This window comes from Nymphaea colorata, chromosome 5 (assembly GCF_008831285.2).
Source record: "Nymphaea colorata isolate Beijing-Zhang1983 chromosome 5, ASM883128v2, whole genome shotgun sequence".
NCBI classification, from domain to species: domain Eukaryota; kingdom Viridiplantae; phylum Streptophyta; class Magnoliopsida; order Nymphaeales; family Nymphaeaceae; genus Nymphaea; species Nymphaea colorata.
Window position 1 is genome coordinate 16,363,462 of NC_045142.1, and position 16,614 is coordinate 16,380,075.

The 16,614-nt window shown below is 37.1% G+C and overlaps 1 protein-coding gene across 1 annotated transcript; it reads right to left on the minus strand.

Annotated features, from left to right (window-relative positions):
- Window positions 1-7,037: 7,037 nt before the first annotated feature.
- LOC116254569 (uncharacterized) lies at window positions 7,038-14,010 on the minus strand. Its single transcript, XM_031630039.2, has 6 exons — window positions 13,610-14,010; window positions 9,022-9,150; window positions 8,180-8,300; window positions 8,031-8,112; window positions 7,593-7,746; window positions 7,038-7,506 (listed from the first exon to the last, which is right to left on the minus strand). The coding sequence occupies exons 1-6, from the start codon at window positions 13,877-13,879 to the stop codon at window positions 7,375-7,377; spliced, it is 888 nt and encodes a 295-aa protein (XP_031485899.1). The 5' UTR covers window positions 13,880-14,010; the 3' UTR covers window positions 7,038-7,374.
- Between the last annotated feature and the right edge of the window lie 2,604 nt (window positions 14,011-16,614).

Genomic DNA, 16,614 nt, shown 5'->3' on the forward strand with positions numbered 1-16,614 from the left:
CAATGGTTTCATTGCCATTGGTTGGATAGGCAGAATAAATTTTTAAGGTGCATTTTTCTAGTAGTTGTAAGTTAGGGTATGCATGTTCAGTTAGAATGAGTTAACTGTTAGGGCCTGTTCAAGTCATTGTATTAGTAGGAATTTTTTTTCCTTAGCCTTAATTCCAGTTATTATTAGACTAGTCATTAGTTCTCCATTGCCATTGGCCTCCTCTTAATGCTTTCTAGTGTATGATTATTGTAAGTTCTATAATTTTCTATATTTAATATGAGATTTTTTCCTATCTTGAGTTAGACCATGTCAAGTATTAAATAAAAGAAAATCTTGTTGACTAGTGGGGTTCTCTTACAACAGGCACGTCCTAGTACCAAACAGCAATAGTTTTGCAATTCATATAATTTTTTACTTCGTTTCCAATGAAATTCTTCTTTTTTCTCAACTAAAAAAATCCAAATTTTCTTGGTAGACAATTGTCAACTTCTTATCCAAAAGCAGACCACCTTGCCTTATTTTTGTTTTGGTCATTCCTTGTGTTGTCATGAGATATTCTTAGTTGAGACATTGTGTCACATTTTTGCACAAATCTTCATTCTCAATCTACAGGCATGGATGAGATAACATGATCATAGCTGGTTCTATCATTCATTTACTAAGTACATAGTGTGTTCAAATTTCGAGTGCAATTTTGTCTATTTTCTTGTCCATCTTTCATGATGCCTAATCTGGAGGCATCATCTTTGTTACAGGTGTTCAATGGCATATCATAATGATATTTGAATATTAATTTACATCTAAGGCTTGCTTATTATCTAGGGATTCATTAAGGTTAGATAGGGCACTCCTCGGGTCTTACACAGGTCCTTAGCTACACTAATTGATATTTTGATTAGTTTGTTGAATTTAGCTTAGTCCCATATTATAGGTTAGTTCCTTAGAATTAGAGTAGAAACTTCCTACATTTCTCCTAGGTTAAAACAAATTTTATATTTAAATTTAGAAAAATTGTAAACAATCTATGTGATGCTAAACATACATATATCTATAGTACATAGTGTGCAATGGAAGTATAATCTCAATATTGATCGCGATTGCATATGTGATTGATATATGGCTCAACCAGTCATAGCATGAACAATAAAAAGGACAACTATGTAATTACCATATAGCATAATTTGTCCTAAATGGTTGAAGTTTCTAGTGAAGCAAGAATGTGTAATTGTGTTCAAACCAAACAACAAATTTGTATTAAACATGTTATCACATTAACATTATCTATTTGGCCACAAAAAATGTTTTGTATAAAATAAACACACCCCAAGCAAAAAAAATATGAGGCATATGATAAACAAATGCTCCCAAGCTAAAATCATGAGGCCTGCATAACGGCATCAACCTCCTAGAAGCATGCATACTCTTAGATTAGCTTTGATGATCTCTATGCCCTACCATCTACCTAACGAGGAAATGACAATAAAGTTAGATTTCTTTGAGTATGATCTCTATGCCAGTTTAATGAATGGTATGACATAATTTACATCTAAGAAATGTAATAAAGCAACTAATGAAAATTAGTTAAAAGCAACATTCAATCACAAACCATATTCACAGCCTTAACTCAATAAATACAAATCTAACACCACATAATTAATTTTATAACACATACACATATTCTAAGCATCGAGTAACAATATATTCATTGAGAATGAGTGGTCTCCATAACAAACGTTCTGTAGATTATGGTCGGTAGAAATAAGCCATCAAGAAGCTATATGGTACAATGTTATGAAGCAATGAGATAATCCTACTATGACCTTATATGCCGGGGCTAAATGAGATATAAGTACTAGCATGGAGAAGTCAATCATAGAGACAACTAGGATAGTGTGAAATAAGGTGGGTAAAAGTAAGGAGAAATGAGCCAAAGATAGTGAGACTATCTTTACGAAGATTGAGACATCAAGATAAATCAAAGGAGCTGCATGGAAGCAAGGAAAAGCTAGGTGAGTGGGAAAAGTATGGACTGAGAAGAAAGAATGGCAAGCGAAGAAATGGAAGTGCAAACTTGGATAGGTGGTTGATGATAGATATGGTTACAGTTGGAGATCTTAGACTATGGATGTGGTTAGCCAAGACTTTTAATGCAAGAATTGGAGTCAAGAAATCCCGAGGTTCGATGAGGTGCTTACATGGTAAAGCTCAATAATCATAGTTGTTGGCTTCTGAAGTGCCAGAATAAAGATTGTTGGCTTCCACGAGCACAAACTCAATACACAAAAAAAAAAAGATAAATTGCAAAAACTATCACTAAGCAATATGAGATATGGCTTTAAGTGCCTCTTTAAATAGGTGAGTTCCTTACAAACAAGATAAAGTGATAATGACGAAAAATGTGCTTAAGCAAATCCTAATCATGCTAAAAAAGGTAATACAAAAGTTCATAGCTAGCCCTGTTTGTCAAAGAAAAGTTAATGGTTAGTTGCAGGACCATCTAAAGCATGTTTCTGGGGATAAGTATTTCACACCATTTCTGTGCAGTGTCCCATGGTAAGAGGAGATTTGCATCAAATCCTTACAACTTAAAATGTGTGTTGTAGTGGGGTAATGCTTATAATAAGCAAAGAGAGGAATTAGAACCATAGTTTGAGCATTGACTATACGATAACTTGCTCAATGACTGATTTAAATATTGGACGCTGAGGATTATAGAGAAGTTATGGCTGGATAAACTATAAGTTACCACTTGGTCCACAATAGCTTATAACAAGCTTGGCCATGTTGGATTTTGAGGATCATCAGTCTAGTTGAAAGGAGCTATCATTGGATAGGCATCTTTGTTCATCGTCTTGAAGAAGCTATCCCACATGTTTCATCCCTTAGTTAGTTGGAGCCAGCAACTCGCACAGAGGCACAGGCCATAGCTAAACTCTATGAGTGTTCAGCCTTAGGAGCTAGGCCGTTAAGCTAGCCTTGACGATGCTTGTCAATAGGAGTATTACTTGGAGTTGACAACCTTTTTAGCCAGGGTGACAACCTTGTTATTGGCCCAAGTTGCCTTAATTTTAGCCTCCTAACCTAATCCTCTCTTAATGGATCTCACACAATACGGAGATATGTCCTTTGTATAGATATCATAGGCATTGGTTTCTTAGTGCCATGGCAAGCACTAAAAGCACTTTTTTTACCATAAAATCTTTAGACTATGAAATCTCTTATATAGGTGTTGAGAGTGTTGTCCTCTTATTAGTATGAAAAACATTAGAAAGCTCATGGTTTGCCATAAGGCGTGAAACCCTTTTTAGGATAATGTCTTTAGACACTTAGTGGTTCGACCTAACCTTATGATCCATAATTGCATTTGTATCCATAAGCAACACCCTGTCCAAACAATCCCTAAATCAATGTAGGTCTGAAAATGACCACTCGACCCCTTATATCTAAATCTCACAAGTGTATTTTTTATGGTATGCAATACAATGGCAATGTGTATTCATGGTTGGGCAAACCACATGAAATTTGTGAGATAGAGAAATATGCAAGGAATGAGCTGCAACTTAGAGCCAATCATGCTACAGCCAAACGAGGAGCTTAAGACTTGGTGGAGTTCACCTAAAGAAATTCATCTTGATGAGGTGGTGTGGTGTCAACTGATGAGGGAGCTCCTGGTGGAATGATGAGCTTGATGGGGGAAAAAATGAGCTTGACATGCTGAGCTAGAACTAAACTGCAAAAATAGACCACTCACGACAAGGCTTGGGCAGTGAATGGATCTCACCCTACCATGCCGCACCTACATTGCATGCTTTCACTAGCGGGCCTGGGCGTCACCACCCAAAGCATCCAGGTGGGCCACTAGCTAACTTCCACATGGGCCAATGTGGTTTTTCGGCCCATGGCAAGCTACCTTGATGGTGTGCTAGGCTGGAGCTTGGTGCTCCATCAGGCTTATCAAGATCCTTGCTAGCATGCTCTAGGGTTGCTAGTGGTTCTAGTGCTGAGCTTTACTGGAACGTCGGCTTGGCTTCAGCTGGCATCTTGCTCATCTTGTTATGCAATCTGTGTGTGTTGTGGCCAACAACTATGCATCTAGGTGGATAAAGGGCCTGACAATGTTGATTTTTCGCAAGCAGGTCTGGAGTTGTTAGTGGGCCTTGGATGTTGTTGGTTTTGATCTTGATGGCTGCTAGCATAGGCGTGGGCCCATGCTATTGTTATCTTCCTCTAGTGGTTAGTAGTGGATCCTAGCAAGGCTAATCCTTCGGCTAGGGCCTGTATCAACTAGAGGCTTTAGTACTGCCCTTATTCCATTGCCTTTTAGGATAGGGCTTTCTCTATATGGGTAGTACAGGCACTTATCATTGACAAGAAAGAGCAACACTAAAACTAATTGGTCTACCATAAATTTTTGTTTTGAGAAACTGTTGGCTTGTTTGATGGCTACTAACCTTTGTGCATGGGCTCCATATGTCTGCTAACATCTTGGGTGGCCTTCTCCTTGGCTTGGTTAGCCCCTCAATTTGTTATCTTAACCCAAATCCTTCTATCTCATAATTCTCATTGCATGGGGATTAGGGAGGTCCATATGATGTAGTGGTCGATTAAATACCTCTATCTCAATTAGAAGTTTTTTTGTTATATTCACAATACAATATTTGTGTAGCTACATCCCCCAAGCATTTAGTAAAATAAACGAATAATGTAGAAATGATGCATACATTTTAGTTAATCTTGCAAAATTAGTTTAACTTGTATGCTATGGGAGATACAATGACTTCTTTATGTTCTAAGTACATAATGCCCTATTGTCAGTTGAGAGAACAAATTTCTTAACATAAATATTAAAAGCGCAAGAATATGTTATGACAATTTGAAATTTATTTGGAGAAAATAAAATATAATGCAATAACAAGCAACTTGATTGGCACAAAATTTTATATGCCATCTAGAGAATCACAGATGAGAGGTGGACTGATTTAATCATGTATTTCATGCAATAACAAATCACTTACATATTCTGTTAAGTTATTCTATGACATCCAAAGTTAATAGAGAAGTTAATAAGTGATATTAGATTTATATTGAAACATTAGTTACCAAGCTTTCCTTATAAATAAGTTATCGACATAAGATAAAAAATGTATAATCATTGTCAAGGGAATATAGAAAGAAATGCTGTCAATCAAAACAAGACAGCAATTTATCCAAATACAAACAAAAAAAATTTCAATTTATTTTTTATAATTACAATTTAGTGATTTTATTTGTCATTTCCCGTAGTCTTCTATTTTTATTTAGATATGTGGTGAAATAAGTTTGAAAGATAGCCTAAAGCTTAATGGTTGTGCAATTGAAATTCTCAATTGAACATGCAATGCAAGTGAATAGGAAAGAAGCTAGAGTATCTTCTATCAAATCAACACTAAGAAGAGAAATATATTAGAATGTAAGGGGTTGAATGGCCTTGTTTATATTACACATAAAGTATCAATAAAACACAGTATAGTTATTTTACAAATTGACCCAGAAACTTCCATTTATCTTGTACTATATGTTACAAAAGCAAAACTTCAACGAATAAAAGGTTATTAGCTCATAACACTTTGATGAATTGAAATTAGAGGTTGAAGAAGAGCCGTCTGCCATATTTCAAAAGGAAAATCTTGAACAATTTAATAGAAAAGTAGAAAAGGAAATTGATGGTAAAAAGTTGATATGCTAGAGAATGATGTGGAATTTGAATGAGAACACGAAAATGAATGTAAACATGATAAATTTGTCACGTTTTCATTTGTCACTTGTATTGTATAAGTTTAGTTTCTGATGTACAAGACTTTAAAGGATCATTTCCTAATCATTGCCGTATTGGACTACATGTTTTTGTTAAAAAACATACTTTCTTTAGTTTCCTGATTTTCTTCTTCTTCTTTATTTCAACTTCTCTGTTTCTATATTTTAAAAAGTATGTTTTCCAACTTTACATTTCAATTGCTGTAACAAAATGGGCTACATAATGCACTTTACGATATTGGTCATGCGTAATTTGTCCAAACTAACTTTTATTACAAATTTTTTATCTTTTTGACCTTATATTTCATATCTAACTATTGCCATGAAAATACAAGCTACATTATGTACTTTACAACATTGGTTGTACCCACTTTGACCAAATCCAATTACTCATGTTTCACATACACTAGAAAAGAAATAACCCTCACCAGTGGACCACTGGCGAAAGGAAGAAAGAGTCTCGATGGTGGATAGGCACCGCGTACTTCCTCCTTACCCCCTTCTGTCATTCCACAAAAAAGGGAGGCAGTCCACGACAGCAGGAGAGAGAGAGAGAGAGAGAGAGAGAGAGAGAGAGAGAGAGAAAAGACGTGGGATTAATAGGGGACAAATAATGGACAGGGAAAAAAGGAACATTTTGACAGCTGCAGCAGGATTCAAGTTTCCTATATACATATAAAAAATGCTTAGATGGGTATTCAACTTACTGCAGCACCAACCCTGTTTTCGTTTATTTTTTCAATCAGGGGAACAATCGTGTCTGCGTCACATACGTTAGTTTATGGAAAATGAATAATTTTAGCATATTCTCTAGAGAAAGACTAGTTTCTTTTCTTTTTCCACATTTACTAAGTTAATGATTTCTTTGACGAGCTTATTTCTCTTTCTTTTCCATTTTTTGTATTTTAGTAGATTACAACTACTTAAATTTATTTAGGACATGAAATCATTTAGGAGAGGTTCCTGTCTGTCTCTCTCTCTCTCTCTCTCTCTCTCTCTCTTGAAAGTCAGAATCATGCATGTCACTTTCTAAGCGGGGAAGAATGGAAAGATCATAGTATTAGGTTGCAGTTGACAAACAGATCAAATCATCATTTTCTGTGGAATTTGCAGCCACGTGGAAGCTTGGTCATGAATTGCTTGCTGTAAGTATAGTCAGGCTAAGTTAGTCTTTTGACAGCAGCCGTGTATTTCACAATCAGGCTGGTCTACTAGATAGCCTCATATAGGTTGGTCTGGTTGAAGCCCTCAGCTCCAAGAAGTCGTACACAATGATAGATATTCACTACAGCAGGAACAATACATACCATATACATAGCTGATACAATAAATCATAGTCTCTTCTATCTACATACCACTGCCCCACATTTATTTCCCTAACCTGTACTTGGAGCAAACAATGGCCAGGGTAATAATGTTGTTTTCTCCACGAGGTGCCACCCTTGCAGCTAGCCATCTATGCAGGTTGTCCTTCAATCCTACATTTGTTTCAACTATAAACTGCCAAAACTGAGTGGCATTTTACAGGAAGTGTTATGGTCATGAGGTCTCTCCTCGATCTAAAGTAGCAGCAGCAACGTCAATGAAAGACTATACTGGCGCAGAAGTTGGAATGCCATGCTTTTGAAACCATTCTGGCATGTGGTATTGTTCATAAAGCAGAGGCCGCACATCCTTTTGCATAGCAAGTTGTTCGAGTAGTGGAAGAATAACCTGTATTAGCTGGTGTAGAAACAAATGTTTATAATATGAATAACCTAATCCAGTTGTGTTACTTATGAATCATTAACAAATTAATTTCAATTCACCTGCATGTCTTCAGGCTGTCCTGCTGAAAATGGAACACAAGGTATTCCATTTAGAGGTTGCAATAGAAAGCTAAAAGGATTGTTGTCAACGATGACTGTACGACCAAGGTCTTTGGATAAACATGTAAGATCCTTCACATGTTCTCGGTATTTCCTGATTCAATAACCATGAAGACTTCTATCAGTTCAACAATTAACATTCAAGCAACAATCAAAAGGCATGAGATGTAGAAGGACAAGGAAGATTTAGTCCATACTGCAGTCTATATGGTGCAATTTAAGTAAAAGAGTTCTAGCATTAACAACATCATAAGCTGATCAACTTAACAGCTAAATCAAAACCTTTGAATTAAACTGGTGAAGCAATCACCACTTAAAACACATTGTGAAGAAACAGAAATGGTGCTCATAAAGACAGCTGAATTTGCAGGAACTTACGTGCTAATTGTTGCAGGACGGTAAAGCCGAAGGGAGATTCTATTGTTAACATCTATTCTGTCAATAAGTGGCCTGGCATAGCCTGAGCACTTACAAGTGTCAATAAGATGATTAAGGAACCAAAAAAGCACATAGCAAATGTTGTGTACCTTCAAGTCCAGCTGTGAAAAGCACAAGCTCCGCAAATTCACTTGTTCGTGCCAAAAACTCATGCAGACCAGGACGTTCAAATACAGTGATATGATTTACTCTGGGCTTTCCTTCACCATCCTTCATCAAATAAATTGCATATGACACCTCCATCAGATAATCAAGACATCTGAATGTGTGCATCAGAGCACTTACTGGAACTGCTAGTGACAGAAAGAAATGATGCCAGAAATAAATTGAGTACATCACTCAGGCAGCCCACTGCACCTTATTCTTAACAGTGTTTATTCTAATAATGGGGCCATGGACTGACTTTATGGGGGGGTTGGACAATGAACATTTTGTGAGTGTCCAATGAATCTGCCTCCAACATTGGAGAAGATTCATGGAACACTGGATTCTAGAGCTCCATGAATTTAAGCCAATTTTTAGGGCAGATTCATTGGACATTCACAAACTGTTCCATTGTCCAAATGCCCCCTATGTGTTCAACTTGTCAACCCCAGACAGATGGTTTCGTTTTTGTCCCTAATATCTTTCAAAATGCTGCAGTAGAATTATGCATCAACTTGCCATTACAATAGGATAAGTAGTTCAGGAAAGACTTGTCCAAATTACACATTCAATAATGCATGTTCAATATCCAATGTGAATAATGCTAAATCTGATTTGCCCTTCAAAAGAGCAAAATGAAAAACCAAGATGACATTTCAACATCTCTTAAGGAAAAAATATTGTTGGACAGCTTATTCAAACCCATGAAAGTGAGAATGAAATGTGAATACTGCACATGGTTTATGTTTGTGCAAGTAAACATTTTGCACCTTCAACACACACCAACCTTGTCAACAGACACACACTCCAACTCAAACCATTTTAATCCAGCTTCAGTTGCTTGATCACGAACAGAACCTGGCAAGCTAGATGTCTCGTAAGCACACACCAGAGTCTCATCCAAGTCTAGCACCACCTGCCAATTTTCCAAAATCACATACTGGGAAAAGTAAAAGAACAAAAACAAAAACAAAAAGAACAAAACTATAGCAAAGCAGCAGTTGCATGTATCAGAAAATATAGAAGCACATAAAAAGGACAACATAAACCTTATTTTTTTTAAATGAAGGTTCTTTAGATATTCAAGATTCTGATTTGGATCAATGCAGAAAAAAAATAGCTAATCAACTAAAGCACCAAAATTATATAAAACATATTTTGGACAGACTCAGGCACATGTAAAAGGTTAGGCCAATTCACAGGGAAGAAAATTTTCAAGCAACTTCCTTCTGAAACAATCTTCCTATTCTCAAGCTTTGCAAGGGTAAAGATGGCACCCATACAGCACAAGTGAACAAACAGACATCCTATGGTCATGACTTTATTCAGTAAAAGAGGAATGAGAAAAGAAAAAGATCAGTGACATGCAAGAAACAAATTTTCCCATATGAACAAGGTCCAGGTTGGCTTGGAAGTCCGAGTTTGCAATGGATACTCCAGCCCGTTCAAATTGAAGAGCTAATAAAGGGGTGGAACCACAACTGGAATTTGAAAGTTTACACTTGAGTTATGAATGATCGATCCTCCTTGTTGGCCAGCTTGAAGAGTTCCTAAACAAGTCCGACAATTATGAAAAAGGAAGCATGGTTTATTTATTTTGGTTGGTAACCTTAGCAGCTTTAAGAAGGTCCTAAGGAACTGGTTGCCAGTCGAAGGCTATCAAATGTTATGTAAAGAAATCCACCATTACAATTTTGCCTAATGGCTCAGTGTATTTGACTGCATGGATAACTTATGGAGGGTCTCTGTAAAACAACAAGGATTAAGACGAGCACAATTTGGATATTCAACTGGCTCTCTACACTCCATACCCTTTCACTGATGAAACCATTCCCATTTTACAATCCCATAGTCTCCACCTTATCCTTCCACAAAATAAACTATTGTAACTAGTCCAATCCCAAGAAAAGACTTAGCTATAGTCTTGTACAGGTTATGCATCTGATGCCAATATATAGATTGTTAATTACATGATGGTTGTGTAAGTTCACAGAAACAATATGAGTTGCATCAGCAAGGGTTTCCATGTGTTTGCATTTGTTTCAGGAAAAATTAAAAGAGTCATGCTAGCCTAGGAACAAAGCATTGTTATCACAGAAACTAGATTAAATAAAAACAAAGAACAATCATGTAGCATTCAAAGCCAGTCATCTTACAGTCTACAATTTTAAGGCATCACTAATAATGCTGTCCATGCTAAGGTCCTCCCAGTCCGTTTGTATCACTCATTCAAGCTTAACTCTTACTAAGAATATTCATGGACTTTCCACACAAAATAGAATGCAAAGATGTAATATCTCACTGTTTAATAGGCACCAGCCTTAAAAGGACAGAAGAGAATCATGATCATTTCAAGTTTCAATGTCAACCTAAATTTAATAACATGGGGACACTGACGCCAAAAATCTCCAGACATACTCACAAAAATTGTTCTCCAGTTCCATTTTCGTGATATCCTTTTCAGGTACTTTTGGAAAAGCTGTTTTCTTGTCTCAGAAACCCAAAAAATTAAAGAATAGGACATGAAAGTGCTGAATAGAAATTAGTTACACTTACACACTAAGGAGTTTCAAACCGAGCAAAACAAGCTTTCACCAAGTCAAGCCGGGTCATGCCTAGTTACAAGCATAAAAAAGTCCTCTTATTGGTTTGACCCAGTAAGGGCTGAGTCAACCGTGTCAATGAGTAAACTCTGAGAATTCCAAAACACTGCTGGGAAGCAGCAGGGCAATAGATCATCTTTAAGATAGACAATGGTCAACAGATCTGCTCTCTGAACCTAAGAATCTAACTGATTGCCACTTAAGTTAAGATGATAATATCCAACTAGGACATTCTTTAATTTTTCTTTAATACAGTGACACAAGGAAATTACTGAACAGCCTGCTGAGATATTTCCATTCTGTGTTGCACAGCAGATCCTAAAGCATATTGGCTTTAACAGATGATTATGGTCCACAAAAAATCCAATACATAAGCTATCTTCTGGTGGAGACAAGTCAGTAAGTTAACGTTCTCCCCCTCTCTCACTCAGTTCTTTAGATATTTTATTGGCTTGGCAGTTGAAAAGTCCTGGAAAATATTAGGAGTTCCAATTGCAATCCTTCTGAAACATGACATTCTCCATTGTCATTTGAACTCGCTATATTCTGAAGAGAACTAAAATGGCCACCCATCTCCTACACAAGTTTATTGTCTGCACAGGCATAGTCTAGGCTCTTGATGGTAGTGACTGAGAGACCCCATTTACAAAAAACGAACAAGCTCTAGCTGGCTAGATGGCTGTTTTGGAACATACTGCACATCATTTCTACCACCCATGATAAAGAACAACCAAAACTGCATATCTCTCCAGTCTCCACTACTCCACCACAAATTCTTTGGGATCTTCTCATTAAAGAGAGGATGCAACAAACATTGAGGCCTAATATCTCTATCTTAGAGATGAGGCAAAATAAAGATAATATATCATCAACTAACAGTTATGAGATCTATGAAGCTGATCCATAAGAAGATCTTGTAGGCCCATCTTACCTGGTTGATCAATTGAACCTCAAAGGAGACATGTGGAGTATAACTAAATCCATAAAAATTTTTATTACTCATCATCTGTTAAGATATATTATCAATTAGCTAGGTTTCGACTGACAGTTACAACCAATAAGTCCAATAATTTGCAATGCCTATGACTAAGCCATTCCAGAATACACACTCAAGAAAGGAATTTTGTTGCAGCAAATTGGGCTTGATAATAAACCAATGATTATGTTCACCGAATCAGCTTCGGCAGTTGAATAAACCTGTGTGAAGATGTTGGTGCAGCATGGGTGCGGCTGCCAGTTCTGGTGTATAACTCAATTACATATATATGTTTTGTCTACATATATGTAAGAAATTACACATTGCATACACACATATACAAATGCACAGATACCCATTGTGGCACCTGTACCTGTGCTCATGTGGCATAGCCATTGATTCAGCAAATACGAGTATCCTGGTCAAGCCTGACATGAGCAGTGAACCGCACATCACTAACATGACTGACATATTACGAAATCTTTTGCATGCTTGTCTCAACTTGGGAAACGATGACCTCAGACCAATTTATCCAAAAGACCCATCTATCCTGCGGAGATAAAGCATGAACCATCTCATAGTAGGACTGAAACAATGCCAGGGACATGAATACGTCTCAGAGATCATACATTAAAAGTTTGGAAATCAATAAATGAATATTCCATGAGCATGATGTATACGTCACCAGATGGCGGGAGCCCTCTACATCTCAGTATTGTCAGTCTTGGTTTTCATACAGTTCCATTCTGCTGGCTGATGAGGCACATCCCTCAACTAACATCCTCGTGTATCAGCACTTATTGGGTGATTTTCCATTTTCTTATTTTTAAAAACAATTAATAAATATTTATAACATTTTATAAATAAAAATGCTTAATATTTTAAGAATCCTGTCATCCAAAACCAGTTCGGTTTGCAGCCAATATGATGTGTATCGGCCCATAAGGGACTGATGTTGCCAACACTGCTAAAACTAAACTTCGACCATCAGATGTTACTTTCTTCTCAAGGAATGAGTTGAATGATTGGGTAATTTCAACAAATCTAAATATATCACCCATCTAAGTAGCAAATAGGTTTGCTGTCATTTGTCAACTACTTTTTTAGAGATGGATCCTAAAATCATTCCAAAACAAAAGTTTCTCTCCCTGATTTATATGAGCAAAAACGAGACCGCAATAACCCGATCTCAACATAGATTTTGAAAATAAGAGATCAAAGCTGGGCCTTGAACGGCATCAACTACATCCGATCAAAGCTTCATCAGTGACGGAAATTTTCTGAAAGGAAAATCAAATAAGGAAACAAAAAACTGATAAAGAATAAGGTAGATGGTATTAATACCAGTTTTCTGTTGAATATCGCAAGACAAAATCCACACTCAACCACCAAATTGTGGAGAAAGTCCATCAACCTACTCCTAAAGCACCACATCCTTCTCACGGATCGCCTTTAAGAAATAGAAAGAACCCAGCATGACTCACCACCAGAGCGACCAAAAATGAAAGCAGGAACCGTAACGAGAGCTCAATTTCTGAACTCACAAAATACGGAATTGCTTACAGAAATGAACAAAATGGACGAACCAAAATCGGGTCTAATATTTGGCACAATTCCCAGCCATAACAAAGTAAAGCACTGGCAGGAATCATAATAGAACTTCAATCACGAAAAAACAAAAAAGGAGCTTAATTCCTCAAGTTACGAGAGATCTGAATCACGAACAGCCACAAAATTATTTGCTAAAATGGTTGAAGAAACAAGAGAAAGGGAGAAGGGGGTGTTGAAGCGCACACCGTTAGCCTGTCGATGGGTTTGTCCTGCGGGAGGTCAGAAGGAACATCATCGGACTGTATGTCGACGGGGAGGGGCTTAAACGGAGGGAAGGACGGGGAGCAGAGCAGCGACTGCCGAAGACCAAAAAAGGCGAGGACTCGGCCAAAGGAAGGCGGCCCCCGGAACAACTGGAGGAAGATTTGGAACAGAAAAGAGAACCAATTCAGAAGCGTCCTCCACACATGGAAGGTGCCGGTCGTGCAAACCTGCGCCTCCGCCAGCTTCCCCATAAACGAATCAATGAGAAAGAGAGAGAGAGAGAAAGAGAGGGTGAGGACTTTCAAGGCATCAGAGGGAGAGAAGGGAAGAGAGAAAGGTGGACGGAAAAGTATGTTGATGATGATTATGCTTGTTTGTATGGGCCAATCAAACGACTGTCTTCTTTTAGCTGTCCCTAGACCCCGGCGTGGGTCCAACGCCTCCTCCTCCATTTTTCCTTGTCACCCACATCACAGCTCTATCTTTTTCTCAACCAAGACAGACAGAGGGGTCGCCTCCCTACAATTATGTGGACACTATGCTGTATAATGAAACGCTGGATATGGTGGCACTGACTTCAAGGTTCCAGCAGGATTGTACAGTCACACAGTAACATCATTTTGCACCATCATTTTCTCAGCTGTATTCAATTTGATTTGAATCATCTTATGTATTTAGCTGTCTTTGAATCACCAAATACAGTTAAAACTATTGTTTGCAAAGACATCCAATAAAATTCGAAGGATATCGAAAATATTAGCATGGGCCTGAGGATATAATTCGGCCCCTCCTAGATAGGATTCAAATTAGATATATTTCTAACCATATCGTTTTCTTTGGCATATTTGAATAGAAATAAAAAGAAGTTATATCCAAATTCAAAATCTACATCTTATCCAAATTTGATTTTTATATTTATATCTGGCATCTAAATTTCAAACTAAAACTTATCAATTTTAAAAATGTAAGGGTATTAAATATAAGATAGTTATTTCAAATTAAATCTGATATGAATATGAATCTGAATCTGAACTTGATCAGATATTTACATGCCCAATCCGAATACAAATACGATCGAATTTCATTTCTTGAATCTGAACCTAATCTAATTTCTTAATTGAATACTTTTTTCTCTTCATTTTCAATTTTTTTTTTTTGAACGGTTCAAATGAAATATCTCCCTGAATGCCTGCAGCCCATCTTGATTAACCTTCTTAACTAAATGTTGGAGAAAAATAAAGCTTGTTTGAAGCCTTTCTTATGCAAATTTTACTTTTTGACTGAAGGTCCAGGCTGTGGCCGTGTGAGGACTGACTTCTCGTTGCATTTATGAGGCCATTAAACTCGGCACGAGCGAAGAGAGAGAGGGGCAGTAGCTGATTGGTCAATAGTTGGATATTAGAACCAAAGAACGTGGGCCCACGTGGGTCACCACCAGTTTTGTAGGCTTACGAGAGTCGTGTTCATTAGTCGTCGACTCGTCGTCATGCTTCCCATATATCATACTCCTCAGTTAATTATTCACCCACGCACCACTAGTTGTGGTAAAAACTAAAAAGTATTTCGTTCGGATGGAGTCACAAAAATTTTGAGTTAAACTATGATTTCAAAATTTTAACAAAAGCTAAAATCAAAATTTTCAAATTCTTTATATATATTAAGTTAAAAATTTTTAAACTTATATATAAAATTTTAAAGTTTTTAAATTTGAAGGGGGGCCAAGGCCCCCGCAGGCCCCCCCTTTTTCAGCCCCTGCTTAGTGGTAACTAACAATCAGTATGGAGGTCAATTTTTTCACCTTATTCATAGAGAGGTTATCTACCCGTTCAAGTGTTTGGACGAGGCTTCAAAGCATTTCTTTCTACCTTCGAGGTTTTGGATTGCATGAGGGTTTAAGTAGGTAGTGGGTCGCTTTTTACTCGATAGAACATACCTTACTTTCAACGGCTCAAGAGACTAGCGCCTACAAGAATCAAAATAAGAGTGCACTGTTTATATGATTCCTGTGCTAACTAGTTATGCTACACCCCGACGATAAGACTTCTCCATTGAATTACTCTCAGTCAAATTCCAAATGAGCAAATATTGATTTGGAGTTCTTGCTTTTCGTCGCCTTGTGGGTCGAAATTTTCTTGTTGAAAGCTAGTCTTCAGATTTATGGTTGGGACAGAGTCCAGTTTGTTTTTACTCGGGTCGGCTTCGATCGTACGATAGGGAGCTCGAGCTAATCCCTCCCATGGTGATATAGCTGGACCCCGCTGGCTCATGGAGGTGAATTGCTTACCCGACGAACATTTAGGTACTTATATTTTCATGAAATTCTAAAACAAGTCTCATATTCTTTTATTTGTTTATTTATTTTTTATATGGGGTTTGTGCTTTCTGTTTTCCGCAAGCCTCATATATATGAGTACCTTACTTTTCCTTTCTCTGTTTTTTATAAATTAGAAGAGTTAGGTACTTTTGATCTTTCAACAACACACGCACGCACACACACCAAAGAAAAAAAAATGAACGTTATATAAATTTTTCGTCTTCGTTTTAGCTAGTAAGAATGCTGTGGTTAGAGATGTCAATAAATCTGTTTTGGAATGGCTATCCTATTGGACTGCTTAAAAAAATTAGATATGGAAGAAAATAATTAATATTTGATTAAGAAATCAGATTACATTTGAATTTAGATTTTAATAAATATTTAATCAAATTTGGATTTAGATCAGACTTAGTTTTAAATGAATCCATGTATTTTGAAAATTGGTTCTTAGCACATTGTAATGCGTTTTGGATTCGGTTTAGAAATTGGATTCAGAGTTGGGCCAGATTCATTTTGTGATTTCAGATTCGGACAGATATGGTTCATGGTACATCCCATTTGAATCCGACCCAATGACATCCTAGGTTCGGGTCTCCTACGGGTTTAGAAATGTGTGCCCCATTTTGAGAATTGAGTAGAATGGTTCTACCTAAATACAAATTCACTAGCTTG